The sequence below is a fragment of the Merops nubicus genome, unplaced genomic scaffold (genome assembly GCF_000691845.1).
Source record: "Merops nubicus isolate BGI_N331 unplaced genomic scaffold, ASM69184v1 scaffold4302, whole genome shotgun sequence".
Taxonomy (NCBI): Eukaryota; Metazoa; Chordata; class Aves; order Coraciiformes; family Meropidae; genus Merops; species Merops nubicus.
Genome location: NW_008591410.1, coordinates 1 through 20,264, shown reverse-complemented (window position 1 = coordinate 20,264; position 20,264 = coordinate 1). Strand labels below are relative to the sequence as shown.

At 48.6% G+C, this 20,264-nt stretch overlaps 1 protein-coding gene across 1 annotated transcript; it reads left to right on the top strand.

Annotated features, from left to right (window-relative positions):
- Positions 1 to 12,305: 12,305 nt before the first annotated feature.
- LOC103782467 (microsomal triglyceride transfer protein large subunit-like) lies at positions 12,306 to 19,859 on the top strand (the record flags this gene model as incomplete). The annotated part of the gene is given in 10 exon segments (XM_008950238.1): positions 12,306 to 12,372; positions 13,469 to 13,650; positions 13,842 to 13,985; positions 14,510 to 14,617; positions 15,025 to 15,141; positions 17,393 to 17,532; positions 17,824 to 17,843; positions 17,846 to 17,967; positions 18,414 to 18,571; positions 19,694 to 19,859. Coding segments are annotated over 10 exon segments (1,224 nt in total), but the record flags the coding sequence as incomplete, so codon positions are not given.
- Positions 19,860 to 20,264: the final 405 nt, after the last annotated feature.

Sequence of the window (20,264 nt, the reverse complement as noted above, 5' to 3'; positions counted from 1 at the left end):
TTATGGAAGACAATGGTGCTCTTGATGGCAGTGGAGATTAGGAGCAACTGGAAGATAACCCCAGCATTGGCTTTTCTGTCTACTTTGGTGTTTATTAATGGAGCTTGCTCTCATATCCAGCCATCTTCAGTTACCCCAATAAAAAGCACATCTCTCTTTCTACATCGGGATACTCAAATTAATCTAATATCCAGCATAAAGGGAAGCCTGGTAGATACAACCCAGCAAGTGAACAGAGACATTGCTGATGGTACCAGGGACACTGAAAAATTGAAGGCCAAGTAGGACTTGAACACTTACTGACAAGAAGCTTTTCACATCCTCTGGATATTTCTGTAAGCCCAGTGTCAGCATCTACTCATTAGGTCTTGGGAACTAGATGCTATATTGAGCACAAGAAAGTGTTAAAAGGGTTCAAAATCAAGCAAGCACAGAGTTACAAAGTCAGGCAACCTTGAAGAGTCTTTTTGGGGACCATGGCAACAGGTCCCCAAGAACAGGACACTGCAATTAATTTTAGTCAACCACTGTTAGCATTAGGTCCAAGCATTGTCTTTACAGGATTTGGGTTGGATTTATAGCAGAATGAAAGGTTGGTCAAAGACTTGGTGATGGATGCTAGACTCGGTGATGGATCTGTAATTATGATAAGTTCATTACATTATAATACTAAAGTGCACACCTCTAGGAGTTGAGACAAATGCAAATGAATTTTGTCATGAACTCATAGAATCATAGAATGGTTTGGGTTGGAAGAGACCTTAAAGATCATCTAGTTCCAACCCCCCTGTCATAGGCAGGGACACCTCCCTCTAGACCAGGCTGCTGAAAGCCCCATCCTACCTGGTCTTGAAAACTCCCTGTGATGGAGCATCCACAGCTTCTCTGGGCAACTTGTGCAGTGTCTCACCACCTTTATAGTGAAGGACCTCTTCCTTCCATCCAATCTAAATCCTTCCTATTCCAATCAAGTATTGTGGCATGATTTTTTTCTTAGTTATTTTTTCATATATAAGACCCTCTGTGATTCCTAGGGGTGTGCTGGCTTTGCAGATGATCACCCAGCACCCTTTTTCTGCACAGAACTGGAATAAAGCACATAGCTTCATTCTGTGTTGGAGTCTCATGTACCAGGTGAAGAACACAGATTTGGAACAACAAAATGACTCAGCACTTGCAGAAAGTCACCCCCAGTGCAGGGTTCCTCCCAGCAGATCTCACTCGAGAGCAATCTGCTCCTCTAGCATCAGAGTAAGAAGTGACCACCCAGTCCCAAATCTGGAAAGGTGCACAATGTTCTAAAAATTTTCTAAAACATCACAATCACCAAAAAAAACCCCACCATTTCTGACAGAGTAAGGTTCTTGACTTTCTGAAAGCTTGATCACTTCAAGGGACCTCAGTCCAGGAAAACAGCTGATGACAAGCAAGAGTAAAACTTATGAAATTGAACACAAGAATCAGCAGCCAGACTGTCAGGTTTTTTTCTATCATGCTTCTCCCAGAAGACTATGTTAAAAATTAATGCTGTGTATATGTATTTTTAGAAGAAAGAGGAACAGTAAGATATCAGTTACTATGCCAGTGATCCTCAAATCTATTCCTGTTCTCTTTTTTCACTTTGAGTAACTCTAAGAATATTTTTTTTTCCTTTATATTGAATTTAAGCAGAACCAAAACTGATGATCTGGCTGCAGGCTGGTGTTTCTCCACCACTTGGCCTGCAATAAGGGAGCTCATCCCTTCCAAAGTTATGCAGCTAGGTCACAGAATCCTGAGCATCAGCTATTAGCTTTTTTTAAATTTACCTACCAAAAAAATCTGCTGAAGAGGACTACCCTTCAGGTACATCAGTGGGATTTCATGTGTACAGCAGACTAAGCTCAACTTGTGCCTTTTCCTCTGTGTCACTGGGTGTAGCTCAAACCAGATATTTCTTGAGGGGACTGGCCCTATGTTGATCAGAGGACACAGTGGCCATCCACATATGGTGATCAGCTTCTATCCACGCTTTACAGTGCAGATCTATCCTAAATGGACCATATTCCAAAGTAATTCATGTGCCTTAATACCACTGAATGCAAGTTACACAAAACAGCTGTTGAAGAAACCCAGCTTAATACACTACATTTATAAATAACTCCTGGGTAATCCTTCTTCCCCCCCCTGTAAATGTTATTCTGTGACCCTTGGAGAAAAGCATTAAAGGAGCACTGCAGAGATCATGTTAAGCAGCAACTTACTTAATCAAGAATTCAAATCGATAGCGCAGACATAGCCTGACTTAAAAAACTATTTTCAAACTAAATTAAAAAGCAGCCGTACTGCCAATCGACAAGATTAGAAAGGTTTCCCTTGCAATTGTTGAGATTACAAACTAATGAACCATGCAGAGAGAAGATGGAGCAGGGGGGGTTGGCAGGGGGAAAAGGTACGTGAGTTTGCACTGCTGGTTTTTGACAAATACGGTCACATCTCAAGGACTTGCAGAAAGCACTATAACCTTAAAAAGGAGGAAAATTTTCCTGGGCATGTGTCATTTCAGAAAGTACTTTGCACTAGCCTAAAGAAGCCCTCATCAGAGCCAAAGTCCAAAATAAGAGCAGCAGATGGAGGTGAAAATAACTGTGTGGTTGCTTGTTTCAGCACAGGACAGGCTCCTCAAAGCCAGACCTTCATCCACAGCACCCAGAAGGTAGAAAGGCAAGCATACACCAGAGCTTGAAGTGTGGAACTGGGCCCTCTGGTTAACTAGGTAACAAGGGTTTATAAGGGGAGAGCAGGGGTCTGGAAAACAGGACCTGCAAGGTGAGAGGAGGGAAATAGGGTTGCAGCCAAGGCATCTTCAAATTCCTCTCATAAAGAAGAAAAGAAACAACTTTCCATGCCAGCTGGGGCTGGGGTTAGAAATAATAAGATGAAGTTGCAGCAAGATGAGACATCTTTATGGCAGTAAAGTGCTGGGATGAATTCACTCTACAAACTGAGAAATCTCTATCAGCAGAGGCTGTTTACAAGGAGGTCAAATATTCATTCATCACAGTAAAGCTGGCCACAGGGAAATGGGTCAGGCAACCTCTTCAAGTAGAACCCAGCCCTATTTTCCCACAATTGAACAAAATACCATAGTGCATTCACAGAGCAAAGTCTCTTCAGCTTATCAGGCCTCAGGAGACCTCAGACTGAGATGGAAACCCAACTCCTACCACTTTGCTGTGCTCAGGCTCTCCTCTCCCCAACCCCATCTGTTGAGCCCCCCCCTCCAAGACGTAGCTATGGTGAGCAACCAATAACTCTTAAGGAGTCAAGCCCAGGGGTTATTTCACAGCCTGTTTCAGGCTGCAGGAGGGGGAAACAAGGAAGACAAAAAGAAGGCAGGCTTTACTGCTGCCCTGAGAAATGCAGCCTAGCAACCCACACACAATACAGCACAAAGTGCACAATAAAAGAAGATGGTGCTTTGCAAAAGGGGGGTTTGAAGCCTCTCCACTGGGCTGGGGAAGAGTAGCTTTTTATGTATCTCATAACAGGCTCATCACTGGTGTTGACTGCTTTCCTCCACCCAGGTAGCACAATCTAAGGTGTTGTTTTGTTTTGTTTTTTTCTGGGTAGCAATTGCCTAAAGACCAGACTGGAAAGAGAGTACTTCTGGCTGCCAGACTCAGCTTACTGAAGCCTCTCCACTGGGCTGGGGAAGAGTAGCTTTTTATGTATCTCATAACAGGCTCATCACTGGTGTTGACTGCTTTCCTCCACCCAGGTAGCACAATCTAAGGTGTTGTTTTGTTTTGTTTTTTTCTGGGAAGCAATTGCCTAAAGACCAGACTAGAAAGAGTACTTCTGGCTGCCAGCTTACTGGTCTGAGACCAAAGCTGTATGAAAATAGATTCAGAAATAAAATAACTTCCAGCCTTTCAAAGCCCAATATTTACTGGTGCCACTTGAGTGTATGAGTTTTTTCACTTGTTTAATAATAGCTTGCTTTTTAAACAGGTAACATCAGCATCAGTCAGATGCTCCCAGGGCAGGCAACAGGCTGCTGTGCAGGAATAGACCACATAATCATTTTGTTTGGAAGAGCTTGGACCTTTAAGATCATCAAGTCCAACCATTAATGCAGCACTGCTGGGGCGCCACTACACCATGTCCCTCAGCACCACACCTCCACAGCTTTGAAATCCCTCCAGGGATGGGCACTCCACCACTGCCCTGGGCAGCCTGGGACAGGCCTGGACAACCCTTTCTGGGAAGTCATTTTTCCTCATGTCCAGCCTAAACCTCCCCTGGCACAAACCTGAAGCCATTTCTTCTTGTCCTGTCCCTTGTTCCTCAGGAGAAGGGACAGAACCCCTACCTCACTATCATCACCTAAATTGTCTTGTATAAAAAAGAAAATTGCACAGTATTGCTCCCGTTAGCTCATTGCATTTACATGATGAAACCTAGCAGCAGAGTCAGACCCGAGGTGCTCCATATACCTGCCCCAATGCAAAATTATTGCACAGCAAAGGGTCACAGAATACATTCCACATACCTCAGAGAGCTGTGCAAGGAGAAGCAGGAAGAAGAGGTAGGCATTTGGGGAATAACAGCTCCTTGAGGATCCACAGCTCCATACAATTCAGGGGATGAGCTAGGGTCCTAGTGCAGGCAGTGCCCTCACCAACAGGGTTTGCCTGGAAGCATTTGAAGCTGGGTCCTCATAAAAAGTTCCATCATCACTCCTCTACACAGCAAGGGCACAAAGCAGCTTCATGTCCACCCAGGAACAGCAGATACAGAACAGACAGAGCAGATACCAAAGCTACAACTCAGCCTAAGAAGCCCACATAACCTGGAGGCTGAGCTTAAATAGGCTCCTGGGCCCATAGGTGTGGGTGGAAGTCCCAGGTGAGGCTTCTTAGGGCCATTAAAGCCCATTAGTGCCCTCAGCTTTACACTGGATACATTTGGCTCCCAAGGAGCTCCAAGAGGCTACTCCTTCAAGCCTCTCCCGTTATCTCCACGATTTCCCATCAAGGACTCTCCTCCAGCCTGGAGGAGAGAGGTAACTCATGGTCCTAGCTTAGAGGGGCAATAGCTTAAATAGGGAATGGACAACTCAGCTTCTCCACCTCATATCACAGCATCAGCATGTAAAGGGTTGTTGGCAGCCTTTGCAGGATGGCAGCTCAGCTGCTGCATAAGCAAACAACCCATCAGTGGTCACCCTGGTGGAGAGCATAGACTTTACATTTGAAACATGTGGTTGTAAAGGCAAAATCATGTCCCTTTCTCCATCTGGTAACTTTTCCTGCTTGTTAGAGAAGAAATGGCTCTGAATCACAGAAAGACATTGTCAGATTATTGAGGTGTCACTTGACTCTCACTGCACGGTGGAGAGAGCATCTTGGAAAGGGCTCTTATGGTGACAGCCAAAGGTCTATCACCTTCTGCCTGCAGCAGAGCCCACGTAGTCCCAGTCAAAACTCACTGTGTCACCTGCATGTTTCCAGTCAAATGCAATTACCATGGAAATTAAATGAAGTACACCACCATTAAATTTCATCTTGTAGCTCAGTTTGCTGCAAGCAACCTGATTAGAAGCAGCCCAGTTAAGTAGAGCAAGGTGGACTGTTGGTCAGAGGAGGCTCTGTTCTGCCTGCTCACCACCTTCCTCCCCACACCAGACCATTTTGCTGCAAGCCCAGCTCTCTACCCAGCCTACCAAGACAAGATGGATTTCACCCATCCATGAGAGGGCATCATGCAGAGTTTTCCCCAACTCTGAAGTGGCACCAGTTTAGAGGTGTGACAGCATGTAAAGACAGAAGGGTGAAAAACAAGAAGAGATCTCTCTGCTCAGGGCTTTTGGAGACTTTTCAGTGCCACCAGTACGGTTACGTAGGAACTGCTCACACACCTTCAGGTTTCCCTTGGAGGGAAGAACTGAGGGAGCTTGTTGGCAGTCAGTGCTTTCTCCACTGCTGCAGTGGTGAAAAGGGAGGTGGCAAGGCAAGAAAAGGTGATGGGGGGCATGATGGAGGGCTTTGTGAGTAAAGGTCATTTAGATGTGAAGAAAGAAATAAAGGATGCAACAAGGACTAAAAAAATGGAATTTAATTTGGTCCGAGGCTGCTTCATCACTTTCATAAGTCCTGGGTTTTGGGGTGGTTTCAGGGCTTCAAGAATTGTTGGGAATTTCCTTGGGACAAGGGAAGTTTAAAAGAGCATCTCACTCAGGGTGAGAGGCATAGTTGGAGGAATCCTGCTCCCCAACACAAGCTCTGAGCTTTCTCATCCAAAATGCGTCCCTTGATCATGTACAAACTTGTAGTCTCAGGAGCCCTGCGAACTCCTTCCCTGTGGCCCTGGAAACCTGCCTTCTCCACTCAAAGACAGGGCCTCCAGCATCAAAAATGAAGAGCTTGAGCCAAACCAAGAACTGGTTTGACTCAGCCATTTTCCCCTTCTTGAATCACGAGCCCAGTCTTGCCTCAGCACGCAGCTGAGTTGACATGGTCCTGGCTCCAACACCTTGGAGAGTGGACCTGGATTTAGCAATGGCTGCAGATGAAAGGCAAGGAGGACTATGGGAGAAAGCCATGGAGGACCACAGGACATGGAAAAGCTGGTATGGGGCAGGAGTGAAGGGACTCAAGCAGAAGCTGGAGGGGGAGACATCTGAAAATGAGGAGCAAAGCACGACACAGTGCTCAACAGAGGGCAAGGTGTCCTCTCCTTCCAGCAGCAAGAACTTGCAGTGAGGAAAAGAGACTGGAGTGGATGGAAAAGAGCTGGTGGTGAAGTGGCTGTGACAGACAGGCAGGCAGACAGCAAGACCTGCTTTCACAGCCTTCTGGTCCATAGCAGAAAAGATGAATGGCTCTGAATGGAATGCCAGTGTAGGTTATTATAGATGAGCCAGCAGTGTGTCCAGGTAGCCAAGAAGGCCAACTGCAGCCTGACTTGGATCAGCACTAGTGGGTAGGGATCATCCCCCTGGCCTTGGCACTGGGGAGCCCACCCCTCAAATCTTGGGTTCAGTTTTGGGCCCCTCACTCTCAAGGACATTGAGGGGCTGGAGTGTGCCCAGAGAAGGGCAATGAATCTGGGGAAGAGTTTAGAGCACAAGTCTTGTGAGGAGAGGCTGAGGGACCTGGAAGTGTTGAGCCTGGAGAAAAGGAGGTTCAGGGGAGACCTTCTCAATCTCAACAACACCCTGAAAGGAGGTTTGAGCCAGGTGGAGGTCAGTCTCTTCTTCCACAGAACAAGTGACCAGGCCAAGAGGAAATAGCCCCAAGTTGTGCCAGGGCAAGTTTAGGTTGGACATGAGGAAAAATGTCTTCCCTGCAAGGGTTGTCAAGGCCTGGCCCAGGCTGCCCAGGGCAGTGGTAGAGTCCCCATCCCTGGAGGGCTTTCAAAGCTGTGGAGATGTGCTGCTGAGGGACATATTTTACTGGTGCCCTGGCAGTGCTGGGTTAATGGTTGGACTTGCTCTTAAAGGTCTCTTCCAATCTCAATGATTCTATGATTCTGTCTTCATTATTCAGCAGAGTTGAAGCATTTCATCTTGTTGTTCTTGTGTTGCTGAATGTGTACCAGCCAAGCCATCCTTATGGCTTTGAGGTTACTGAGGGATGGAGCATCCCCTGACGGAGCATCCTACGATCCCCTTCGCAGCAGGGGTCCCTTGGAGAATGACTCTTGCCCTGCTCTGGAGGTGCAGCCTACATCCTTTGCTCTTTGCCTTTGCTCTTTTCCACTTTGCCACTGAGTCACCCTGTAAAGATTTACCCTCGGGGCCTCTTACATACTATTTGTTATCTCCTGCTTCCCTCTCTGGGCTATCTGCATATTTTATCAGTTTTTCTTTTTCTACTTGCTTCCAAGACTTTCCTAAAAACTCCTGAACAATTAGAGGCTGGAGTGAGCATGTAACTAAGGATGACATGCAAAAAATGGGAAAGGAACAGAGCCCTTAGGGAGTCTTTCTTTCCACTGTCCCATCTGGCCTAGGGTGATGAAGTACTGGAAACAAAGCTAGAAATTCCCCAGCTAACCACAAACTGTGCTGGGAAAACACTGAGGTGGTGCAGTGACTTCCCCAGTCCAGACCCCAGGACAGTAGCCTCCAGGACTAGGGACTGGCCACTGGTACTTGTATTCCCCTGGGTAGGGAGTGCTTGAATCATAGATTCACAGAACAGTTTGTGTTAGAAGTGACCTTGAAAGACCATCTAGTCCAACTCCCCCTGCAGGGAGCAGGGACAGCTTTAACCAGAGCAGGTTGCTCAGAGCTCCTGACCAACCTCACCTGGAATATTTCCAGGAGCCCACCTCTCTGGGCAACCTGGGCCAGTGTCTCACTAGCCTCAGCATAAAAAATTTCTTCCTTCTATCCAATCTAAATCTCTTTTCTAGTTTAAAACCATCACCCCTTGTCTTTTCACAGCAGTCCGTGCTAAAAGGATTGTCCACAGCTTTCTGATAAGCCTCCTTTATATACTGAAAGGCTGCAATTTTGTTATTCCCACCAGAAATTTTTGATGCAAATCTCCATCTGAAAATCCCCTGAAAGCACCCATGGGTTGAGGCTTGCAGCTGGTGGGCTTTGATGCAACAGTCCAAATTTCCCCCATCCTGCCTTCATCTAGGCAAGTTTGGGCTCTGGACAGGTTGACCACCCTTTGCCAAAGTCCACCATGATGTCACACTTCAGTGGCAAGGTCGCTGTGTGCCTCATTGACCCTGGGGCTCCATGACCCAGTTACACTGACTGTCCCTGCTCTGCTCTGCCAAGGGATTTTGGAGCTGCCACATCATATCCCACAGCCAGACTCCCTCACGGTCACCCACCAAGCAGCCAGCAGGGGCAGGACCACCTGGAGCATGAGGTTTGGGGGACTCAGCATCCCATATCTGTCCAGAAAGCTTTCCATTTCCAAAGGAAACTTGCAGTACAATGTCCAACTAAGAAATTGAAATGATGAAGACATATCCTCAACCACAGTGCATTCCTGTATTAGAAGAGGATTCGCACTGTCAAAGTCCAGGGAGCAGAGCAGGGGCCTGGAGAGACTATGCTCCCATGTAGAGAGAAAGGACCTGCACATGGTCTGCCACTTGGTACCTCAGGGGATGCTGGTGAAATGAATCTAACATGGATATTTTATTTCCCCTTCTTTTGGTTCAGCTGCAGGATGGATTGAAAGCTCACTGATGTTTATCACAGCCCAGAAGCCACTGGGAGCCTGGGCTGCACCCCCAGCAGCGTGGGCAGCAGGGCAGGGAGGGGATCCTGCCCCTCTGCCCTGCTCTGGGGAGACCCCCCTGCAGTGCTGGGGCAGCTCTGGAGTCCTCAGCACAGCAGAGACAGGGACCTGCTGGAGCAGGGCCAGAGGAGCCCCAGCAGTGACCCGAGGGTGGAACCCCTCTGCTGGGAGGCCAGCAGGAGAGAGCTGGGCTTGGGCAGCATGGAGAGGAGAAAGATCTCCAAGAGACCTTCTGGTGGCCTTCCAGTACTTAAAGGAGACCTACAGGAAATCTGGGGAGGGACTCTGTCAGGGAACATAGTGATAGGCTGGCAGCTGATGTTTTTAAGCTGAAAGAGATGACATTTAGCTCAGATATTAGGAAGAAATTTTTTACAATGAGGGTAGTGAGACACAGAAACAAGTTGCTCAGAGAAGCTGTGGATATCCCATCCCTGGAAGTGTTCAAGGCCAGGTTGGAGGGGTCTCTGAGTAACCTGATCTAGTGGGAGGTGTCCCTGCCCATGGCAGGAAGGTTGGAACAAGATGATCTGTGAGGTCCCTTCCAACCTGGTTTATGATTCTGTGATTATCCTCCACCTTGGGCAGTAGGTGGATGAGAGCACGGGATACAGGGAACCGCGCCGTGGTGCTGGGCAGCAGTGCCTTTGCCTAGACCCACAGCAGTGTCCTGTGGTCACTGCAGAGTGGACAAAAGCAGCAACAGGCTAAGCCATCTACTCTTCATTTTCATGATCAACACCAGGAGTATAAAATACATCATTTCTTCTGCCCAACTCTTTCACAAACCCTCCCAGAGACAGAAACAAAAATTGGAAGAAGCGAAATGAGGTGAGAACAGGCTCTGAAACTCACTGGGCACCCCAGCCTCCCATCCTGCACTAACAATCCTGGGGCAGTTTTCTCTCCAGGCAGAGAAATTGTCACAGTAACTGTCAAAGCCACACATCAGAGGGCAAGATTTGTTTCCAAGCTATGCATCAAAATCTGACCTAGGTATTAAATCTCCTACATAGTTGATGAAGTTAAATAATACCATCAGAGGCAGATTAATGTCACAGTAAGGCAGTGCCCAAGATCAGTGGCACGTGGCATTCTCCAAAGACATCTCTCTCTCTCTGCTGCCTTTGGAAGGGTCTAGTTTTTGGAAGGGTTGGTTTAGCCTAGAGACCTGAGGTAGGCACCTGGAGATAAATCCCATTGCTGGTGACTTTCCAGCTACATGACTCCTCTCGCCGCCTGTTGCTATCTCATCACGAGGATGAGATTATAACCACCAAGACACCTCCCATGCAGATTTCGACTGGGAGCTCAGCAGCTCATCCCCAGCAGCACAGGCAGTGGATAAACTCCCTTCCTCGGGATCGCTGGGAAAACTCTCCCAAGTGGCTATCACAGGGTTCCACCTCTCAGCCTTCCCAGCGGGGAGCAATGGGCAGCCCACAGCCGCCTCTGGGAAAACAGGTTGCGGCTTGTCGGCTTCCCCCACCCCACTCCTGGAAGGACTCCGCAGCCAAGTCCAAATAAACAAACCTGCCAAAGTTCAGTGCCAGTTCGAGGCCTCCTTATCAGCAGGGTTTTTTTTTTCACAAGCTGTTTCTGTTTGCCTTTCTTCTCCAGGTAGTCTGTTTAGCTGCAATCAGCAAACGCTCTGGGACCCTATTTTTGGGACTTAGACCCTCAACAGCCGCTTTGTTCTTTGGAATGTTTCATTTTTCCCCATGCTAGCTAAAGGGCCTTCTGTGGTCAGCAGGACTTCATCCATCCCCAGTGTGGTTTGCTTTCTCAGGGCACACTGGCAGAGCAGAAGTCCCCCAGCTCCATGCATCCCAGGAGGAGAAGCTGATACAGGCAGACTCTCCCTACTAATGGTGTCACACCCTGTGGGTACCTCTCAAGCAGACAACTCAAGGTCATCATTCAAAAGGAGACTGTAGAATGTAAATCTGACAGACCAAAAAAAAGGATGATAATAAAGATAAGAAAAGGCTTCAGCTTAAATATGGGATATCTGGCCATAAAGACCATCAGAGGACCAAGGGGAGGTATTATGTATGAGAAACCTATAGCTGAACTTCCCCCAGTTAGACCTGCCCTGCCTTTCAGCTCACAGTAGTGGCCCAAAAGCCCAGAGGTGATGCAGAGCTGGAAGATGTGCCCATGAAAACACCATAAAGCTAAACCTGTTAGGTTTTGGTCCCACTGCAAGATGCAGATTGCTTCCATAATGACGTTACTGCCTTTCAGATCCCTGTACAGGAAAGGTACAATTTGTCCTTCTCTCTCCTGCCCACCCATCCTTTTTGGCAAAAAGACTTCACGGGACCCTAAGCCCCATCACCACCTTGCAGGAACTCTGGCCCTTTGCAATTTGTAACATCTTTAGGAACCATTTAAACTCCACAATCAAAAAGTTCAGGCATGGGGAAAAAAATTAAAAGCACAGTAGGTGGGCCAAGGGGCTAGCAGCCTGTGGGGAACACAACTAGCAAAGCACCCGTCTCCTAAATCCCTTCTCACGCTGTTTTTGAGGGGTAACAATCCAACTCCATCAGCAGGCTCTCCCCACCCCCCTCCAGCCTGGCCCTTTAAGTAACCTGAGCCTCTGGGCTGTCTCTAAGAAGATGGAAAAGCAGTTTTCCCCATTCCTCCTTGTGGGTGTTTTCTGTTAAAAGCAACCATTTATCCCACTTTCCCTTCTGATGGGAAGAGATGGTTCACCAAGGGATGGAGCAGCTTTCTGAGCATCCTTTATCCAGGCAAATCGGCCATTTCTCCACCCCACGATTCTTCCGGCAGCTCTTTTTTTTGCAGCTCGCCTCCCCTCCCGGAGGTCTTTGGCAAACCTCAGCTGATTTCCAAACCCACCGTGGCTGATGGGGGTTGGTGCAAAGGTTTAATGATTTGCTTTTCCTTGGGAGTGTAAGGCGGGGATAGGGAGAAGGTCGGGCCCCAACTCCTGACGCTGCAGATCTTGCCCACTTTTGTTGTATAGCCCCTCTCCCACCCCCCCTTCCTCCCCTGCCTCCCGCCCAGCTCCCAGAGCCCACCATGAATCCACAGGCGGTTTCAGGATACATTTGCCTGCTTTGCTTTTCCTTCATGAGCACAGCAAAAGGTAAGAGACTTTGGGCTGCTTCGGGTCGAGGGACACGATGGGGTTCGGATGCCCCAAGAGGCAAGATCCTCATCCTGGGGCTCATAACATCTCCCCAGTTTTCAGCTGGGGAGGGAAGAGTTATTGCTGCAACTGCAAATGGTCCGAGCATCTCCAGGGGTGGGGAAATTCTGAGGGACCATGAGTGAGTCTTCCTCACCCTGGGGGGGCGAGGAAAACTGAGGAGCTGGAGCTTTTTTAACTGCACACAGTGCAGAAATATAGAAACTCTTCAGTCTGACTCACGGAGGAAAGCCCCAGGGAGTGAGCTGGATTTCTATCAATGTATTTACCATTATAACAAAAAGTAGCAAAACTCTAAAACATTTTGAAAGCCCAACAAGTGAGTCATATTTGCAGGAGATTTTCAAGTGGCTTTAGACAATAGATGAGACTGGTTATGTCATGGCAAAGGCAACCCTCCCCCCTACAATCATATTTCTTCATGAACAAGGGACAGAACTCCAAATAATTCTAGATCAATAAGATTAAAGCAAGGAGTTTTGAGTTAAAGCTGCCCCACCAACTTCTTTTGGCCCTATAACAAAGCCAGTGGTTTAATTAAGAGTTAGAGGTTCTAATGAGAAGCACACAATATGAGGAGTATAGCCTCTCTTCTCCCCGGAATAAAAATGAACCAGTTAATGTACAATGCTGAAAAGACACTTTGAGACATCTGTCCTGTCTGTGGGCATGCTCAGGGAACTTTACTTCAGGATTAAAGTGAGTTTCTCTGGCAGTTTCAAAAAGTCCTGAAATCCCCAAGCAGAGCTTCCACTCTGACCATTTCTAAGGCAGGGCTGGAAACACAAGCAGGAATCTGCTGTCACTGCGAGAACGCTCAAATATCCAAACTGAGGGCACAAATGATTTCCCATTAAAACCTTCCCATGTTCTCCCCAAAATATGTCAGCTATACCTATTGCTTGGTGTAAAAATGACACTTCCAGGATGCAGGTCACAAGTGTCCCTATAAGTCCAAGTCCTCTATAGGATGGAGGATGTTGGCTGCAGGCATCTATGACCACATTTCATCAACCTTTCTATCTTTCCATAGGGGGATTGCAGCTGCTTTCTTTCCAGCCAGGGACCCTGTACCAGTACCACTATTCCCTGGATGTCTGGCTGGACCACTCATCCACGCCCTCCCCACGGGGAGCCTGGCTGAGGGCTGAGGCTTTGGTCCAGCTGCACCGGCTCTGGAGGGACCAAGGTGGGGAAGAGCTCCTCCAGATGCAGGTGTGTGAGGTGGTAAAGCCATTGCAGCCAAGTACTTCTCCTGTTTTTCCTTCCCCCCCGTCCCTTTCTAGCCCAAGCCACCTGAAAAATGACCTCTGTGCCCAAGAGGCCATCGCCTGCAAGTAAACTTCACATCAGCTGTAGAGCAGACATGCTTGGTCACTGCTTTCTGCTGTCTTCTGCTGTCATAGATCCGCAACCTGAAAGCCCAACACGAGCCAGAAGAGGAGAGGAGCCAGGACAGCACAGGAGGTCCCCCTGCAGAGATTGCACTGAGCAAGGAGACACAGGCAGAGCTCCATCAGCCAGTGTTCATCTCCTGGAGCAGTGGGAAGGTCAGCTGGACACCTCCTAGGCATGCTCATGACCTCTGCAGAGCACTCCTACCCTCATCCCAAATTTTCTCAACCACAAAGCCCATACAAACTCCTGCTCCACCTCTGATTTCATATCAGAGCACAAGGAATGGGACAGGGTGGCAAGGATAGAAATATAGTCTCCCGTGGGGTCCAGTATGACCCTACATGGAACCCCATCCTCCAAAGGGGCTGTGGGCTCTGTTGGAGCTGCAGCATCCCATGTTAAAAGGGCTTCAGTCCTAACCATGGGATATAAGCTCCTTTCTGACCTTCTTCCTCTAAGGCTTTGGAAAACTAGGGAGGGGAAAAAAGAGAAGGGGATTTTTGTGGCCATACATCCACAAAGCTTGTGCTGTTGAGGGATACAGTCCTTGTGAAGAACCTTCAGGTATTTCCAGAGTGTTGTTTAGGTTGCAGGGGAGATGCCTTTCAGGCAGCAGAGAGCCCACAAGGTCCCCAGAGCCATCCCCAGAGCCAGACACCGTCTCTTGCTCTTCCAGATCAAAGCCTTCTATGGAGACGAAGCAGAAAGCATCCTGATCTCAAACCTGAAGCGAGGTGTTGTCAGTCTGCTCCAGCTCCAGCCCCACGCTGGCACTGCAGTGGAGGTAGGTCCAGAGCTGGGGACAGATCCTGCCCAAAAGCCAGGGACCATGCCACAACAGGAGAGCCAGCCCCAAAGCACAGCCAACCCAGTTGCTTCAGCAGAGGAGGCAAAGTTCAGAATATACTGATGATGGAGTCACCTGTGAACAACATGAAATAACCTCAACCCCCAAAATGCAGGCACAAAGCTGCTGCTGCTGCTGGTGTTAGCCTGAATTTGCAAAAGCAAATTTCCTGCCCAGATGGGCTTGAAGCCACCTAACACCCCCAAACATAGCCCAGTTTCTATTTTAAATATTTTTTCTTTTAATAGCTTGCCCTTTGTGACCGTTCTCTACAAAGAGAATTTCATTCAGCCTCAATCAAAGCTGATCACCCTTATCCATGGTCACGTACATTTGTGTTTCAGGAGGATGTCTCTGGGAGCTGCCAAGTCACGTATGCTGTGTCCAACCACTCCATCACAAAGATGAAAGATCTCCTCAGCTGCACAAAGCCAAAGTTTGGATTCGCCTCCGTAAACAAAGCAAGTCCATGGCTTTCATGGTGGTGGGTTCAACTTATACCAAGGCCATCAGGGCTGTCCCCAGAATCTTCCTGCAGATGGGCTGAGAGTCACACTACCAACTGGCTTCAGCCTTCTGCACCAGCTTGGGGTGGGGCCCTAGCTCTTAGACCTATACCCAAAGCAGGATGCACCAATATACTTCAGAAGGAACACATGGTTTCAAGGTGGGCAGGCACAGAAAAGATCACAGAACTCCAGCATGGTAGGGGTTGGAAGGGGCCTCTGGAGATATCTCATCCAGCAGGGTCACCCAGAACAGGTTGCCCAGGATCTTGTCCAAACAGGTTTGGAATCTCTTCAGAGAAGGAGACTCCACAACCTCTCTGGGCAGCCTGCTCCAGGCTCTGGCACCCTCACAGTCATCCCAATCCCATCCCTGTTATCACTTCTGACCTGTCAGCTAATCCTGCTTGGGAAGATGGAAATAGAGAAGTGTTTGCTAGACCTCAGACTCATTGGATTGGGGATTAGGTTGACAGGGGACAGGAAAAAAGGCTATTGCTTGTTTCATTTAAAGTAGTAGCTCCTCTTCAGTCCTGACATAAACAGATGAAACTCTGCAGGTCTTAAAGCAGTTATACCTGAAATTATTAAAATCAATAGAGTTTTTTAAATATATAAATTCTACTGGGGCAGGGCCAGAGGATGCCCCAAAAATGACCCACGGGCTGGAACCCCTCTGCTGTGAGGCCAGGCTGAGAGAGTTGGGCTTGTTCAGCCCAGAGAAGAGAAGGCTCCAGGGAGACCTTAGTGCAGCTTTTCATTACTTAAAGGGGGGGTCTAAGAAAGGTGGGGAGGGACTTTTTAGCAAGGCCTGTTGCAATGACAGGACAAGAGGTGGTGTTTTAAACTAAAAGAGGGGAGATTTAGACTGGAGAGAAGAAAAGTTTTTTACACTGAGGGTGGTGAGACCCTGGCCCAGGTTGCCCAGAGAGGTGGTCGAAGCCCCATCCCTGGAAACATCCCAGGTCAGGTTGGACGGGGCTCTGATCAACCTGCTGTAGTTGAAGCCATCCCTGCTCACTGCAGAGGGGTTGGACTGGATGACCTTTCAAGGTCCCTTCCAACCTCAACCAGCCTGTGATTCTGTGATACTGAATTCAATATAAAAATGGACATCATCACACAGAGACATCACAGGCTTTGGCAGAGTTCTTGACACCTCGCAGTCAAACTGTGAGTGTTCATATAAGTCAGTGTTTCTGGGGTACAAATCATAGCAAACTCACCCAAGAATGAAACAAACCCTACACAGCACATCTTTTTGGAAATAGGGCTGTCTGGATTGAGGCAGCTCTCTGGGCCTTGCCTGTATCCATAGCTGTGACAGAAAAATAACTGTCTCCCAGCTCTGCGAAAGGCAAAGCCTACAGATGAAATCTATTAAAATAGTGATAACATTGTTGCCAATGCCATTGGCTGTCAAAAACTACCACTTGCACATAGTTTAGCTTTTCTCCTTGCCCAAGAGCTACCACGTGCAAGCCCAGCTGCTCTGATAACATCTCCCAGTGCGACCAGTGCTCCCCTCATTGGGAGTGGGAGAGGAGGCAGAGGTGAAGTCCAGCAAGTGCGTCACTTCTTTCAGAAGGAAAAAAACCCAGGGAGCTTCCCCAAGGTCACCACACAGCACAGTGAGGAAGCCAAGTGGGTTTTGGCAGGTTGCTTAGCTTTCTCTGTCTCTTGGAGAATGTCCTTGCTGAGGCTCGTCAGGATCAGGCAGGTTTTGGCATTGAGAGCCATACCTCTTCCCACGCCCTGCAGCTGGGCTGGGCAGCTCTGGAGCTGATGAATGGACCTGAAGGACAGGCAAATGCTTTGGCAGGAATTTGTTTCCTGTTTGCAGCCTCCAGGCATCATGCACATCAGGCAGGAGCATCCTGTCCTACCCTTCTCTTTGGATGAGCCAGGGTAACACCACCTTTTAATGAAAGAGGAAGTTCATGTGGTGTCACCAGTCCATCTCCCCACATCAGCCACAGGCAAGAGCATCCCCTCACTGTGGTTTTCACCTGGTGCTGCCTTCTCCCACATTTGGGAAGTGTTTGGGCTCTTCTGGATTTTCCTTTCCTACATTTTGCAAGCTAAGCAGGTGATTTTGTGGACTGGAAAGCTCTTTTTGCTGCTAATACAAAGGAGATAAACCTCCTGGGAAGATGAGAAGAGAGAAGATGTTTCATCTTTTTCTTCTTGCTTTTCCTTTTTCAAGATTTTTGGACTCGAGTGGCAGCCCACCAGCAAAAGCAAGTATGTGGTGAAAGACAACCTCCTCCAGTCAGTGCTGGCAGAGGAAAGCCATGTGGTGTCTCCAGCCCTGAGGTCCACCAGTGGCATCAAAATCAGTTCAAGGTGAGCTATGTCCCCATACCACAGCTTTAATCAGGCAGCCCAGCATGGGATGAAGGTGCATTTGTTGGAGTTAAAATGTTCTCCACTCTCCTGCCAGTTCGGCTGGCACAGCCTGGTGTAGACAACAGGGAGCATAGGATGGGCTTGGCACAGAGAGAACACAACAGGCACCCTTTCACAGCTTCCCCCTTATCTCTTCCTTCTCCAAACCTGCATGAACCCAACCAGCCTCTGAGCCATGGCGGATGTAAATGGCAAAGAACCTCCTGATGGCTCCTTCTCCCTCCACAGGCAGCAGCTCCAGTTAGTGTCTCCTCTGATGCCAGGCCCAGCAGAGGTAGCCTCGACGACGTGCTGGCTGCCACAGAGGGACAGCACCAGCCCCTGACCATGGCCAGCACACCCTTCAGGAGGATCTGCACCCACTGCCCATCGGTCAGTGACACTACCCACCCCCCAGACTCACTGCGTGTTCTCCCCCAAGCTGGCCACCTGGGCAGGCAGGAGAAGGTTGTAGGATCTGGGGATAAACCACAGTGGTGTGTTTAGCTGTTGAGTCAGGAGGTGGCCCCAGGAGTGCTGTAGAACAGCAGCCCAACTTGTTACCTCACCAAAATAATGTGGAATTGCAATGACTTTCACACGATTTTCAGTTTCTCCTGCTCTTTTCCTGGCACCTACCACAAATTGGGGTGTTTGGGCTTCAGCACAAGTCCTCAGGGGTGAGGGTGGGAGGCTGCAGTAAATGCCTGCAGGCAATTGCATGACCCCCTTAGGCCCCTCATACTTCTAAATATTTCCCCAAGTTTAAATACTATGCCATGATTCAGCATCAGGAATAAAAGAGGTTAAATTCCACCTAACAAACCTCAACTTTGCAGCTGGGAGCCTACCTGAAGGCTTTTGACAGACGGAGAATCAAGACAGACACCTCGAAGGCAGCGACCACGTGGCAGTTCCAGAGGTTCATCCAGATGTTGCGCAGTGCCAAGAAGAGAGATGTTCTGCAGCTGCTGAGGAAAGCACCCGAGGAGATGCTGTGAGACTCCCAGGAGCTATCTTGCCCAAACCAACCTTCTGTACATGGCACATAGGGTCATTCCTGGCCCTGGCATTTGGTGCTGGTCCATACACCATGCTTGGTCCTAACTAGTGCAAGCATACTCTGCTTTTTTTATTAGTGCCTGTTCTTTACAAACACTGCATGGCTTTCTTTACTTTTTTTCTTCTTTTGGGGAGTGGGGGACGGGGCGCTGGCTTTGGAGCATAGCAAATGCTCCAGCAAGGCTTTCTGCAAATGTCCTTGGAGGTCTGTTATTTACAGACCATCTACCTGTGGCTGTAGCACCCCTCCCCTGTCAGTGCGGGCGCTGGGGACTCCTCTCTGCAGTGAAATACCTACCCAGGGGTGAGCTCAGAGCAAGAACCAACCACCACCAGCAGATCAAGGGCAGGGAGGGGATCCTGCCCCTCTGCCCTGCTCTGGGGAGACCCCCCTGCAGTGCTGGGGCAGCTCTGGAGTCCTCAGCACAGCAGAGACAGGGACCTGCTGGAGCGGGGCCAGAGGAGCCCCAGCAGTGACCCGAGGGTGGAACCCCTCTGCTGGGAGGCCAGCAGGAGAGAGCTGGGCTTGGGCAGCCTGGAGAGGAGAAGGCTCCAGGGAGACCTTCTCACAACCTTCCAATACTTAAAGGGGGCCTACAGGAAATCTGGGGAAGGACTTTTGATCAGGGAGCATAGTGATAGGACAAGGAGTAACAGTTTTAAACTGAAAAAGATTAGATTTAGATTAGATATTAGGGAGATTTACACTGAGGGTGGTGAAACTCTGGCACAGATTGCCCAAGGAAGCTGCAGATGACCCATCCCTGGAAGTGTTCAAAGCCAGGCTGGATGGGGGCTTTGAGCAACCTGGACTAATGAAAGATGTCCCTGCTTATGACAGAGGGGGTGGAACTAGGCAGTCTTTAAGGTCCCTTCCAAGCCATTCTATGATTTTAGGCTTTTTTTAGGCCATGAAGTGAAGCTCCCATGAGGTTTGAAGCAAGAGGCAAGCACAGAGAAGAGAAAGGGGGATAAGGAGCTGCACAGGGTACCATGTTTCTTTCTCCAGCTCCATCAGTAGGTTGTGGCATTAATGACCTCCTTCTTCATGCTTCAGCCCCTTTGTTGTGGAGGCAGCAGTGGCTGCGCAGTCGGTGGCATCCTTGGCAGCTCTCTCAGACTTCCTGGATTTCAGTAAGGAGCCCAAGTCCCTGCTGGAGAAGTTTCTCTATGCAGCAGCTTTCTCTCCCCGACCTTCAGGAGAGCTTCTTCACCTGGTGTTAGTAAGTATGGACATTTCTCTCCCTCCCTGAGGGTTCTGAGTCTGGGATGGATCCTCATCTTGTTTCCATTGGGAGGGAAGAGCAAGCGTATTTTCCTGCAAGAGGAAAACATGTTTCTGTGGAAATAGATCTGCCTGCTTATGGGATTATTTTATGTGCATTTAATGGGACACTGGTGATGGGAGTATGTGCTCTTCAGAGGAAAAATATTCAGGAGAAAGCGCTTTATGACAGTATACAACAGCTAATAAAAGCTTAATTAAAAGCCACTGTGAAAAATCCAATTAAACCATGCATTGCCTCCAAGGCAGGTAAGAACAAGTTTTTTCTTACTGTTTTGGTAAATGCGTTGAGATCATAGAATCACTTTAGTTGTAGGAGACTTCTAAGATCATCAAGTCCAAC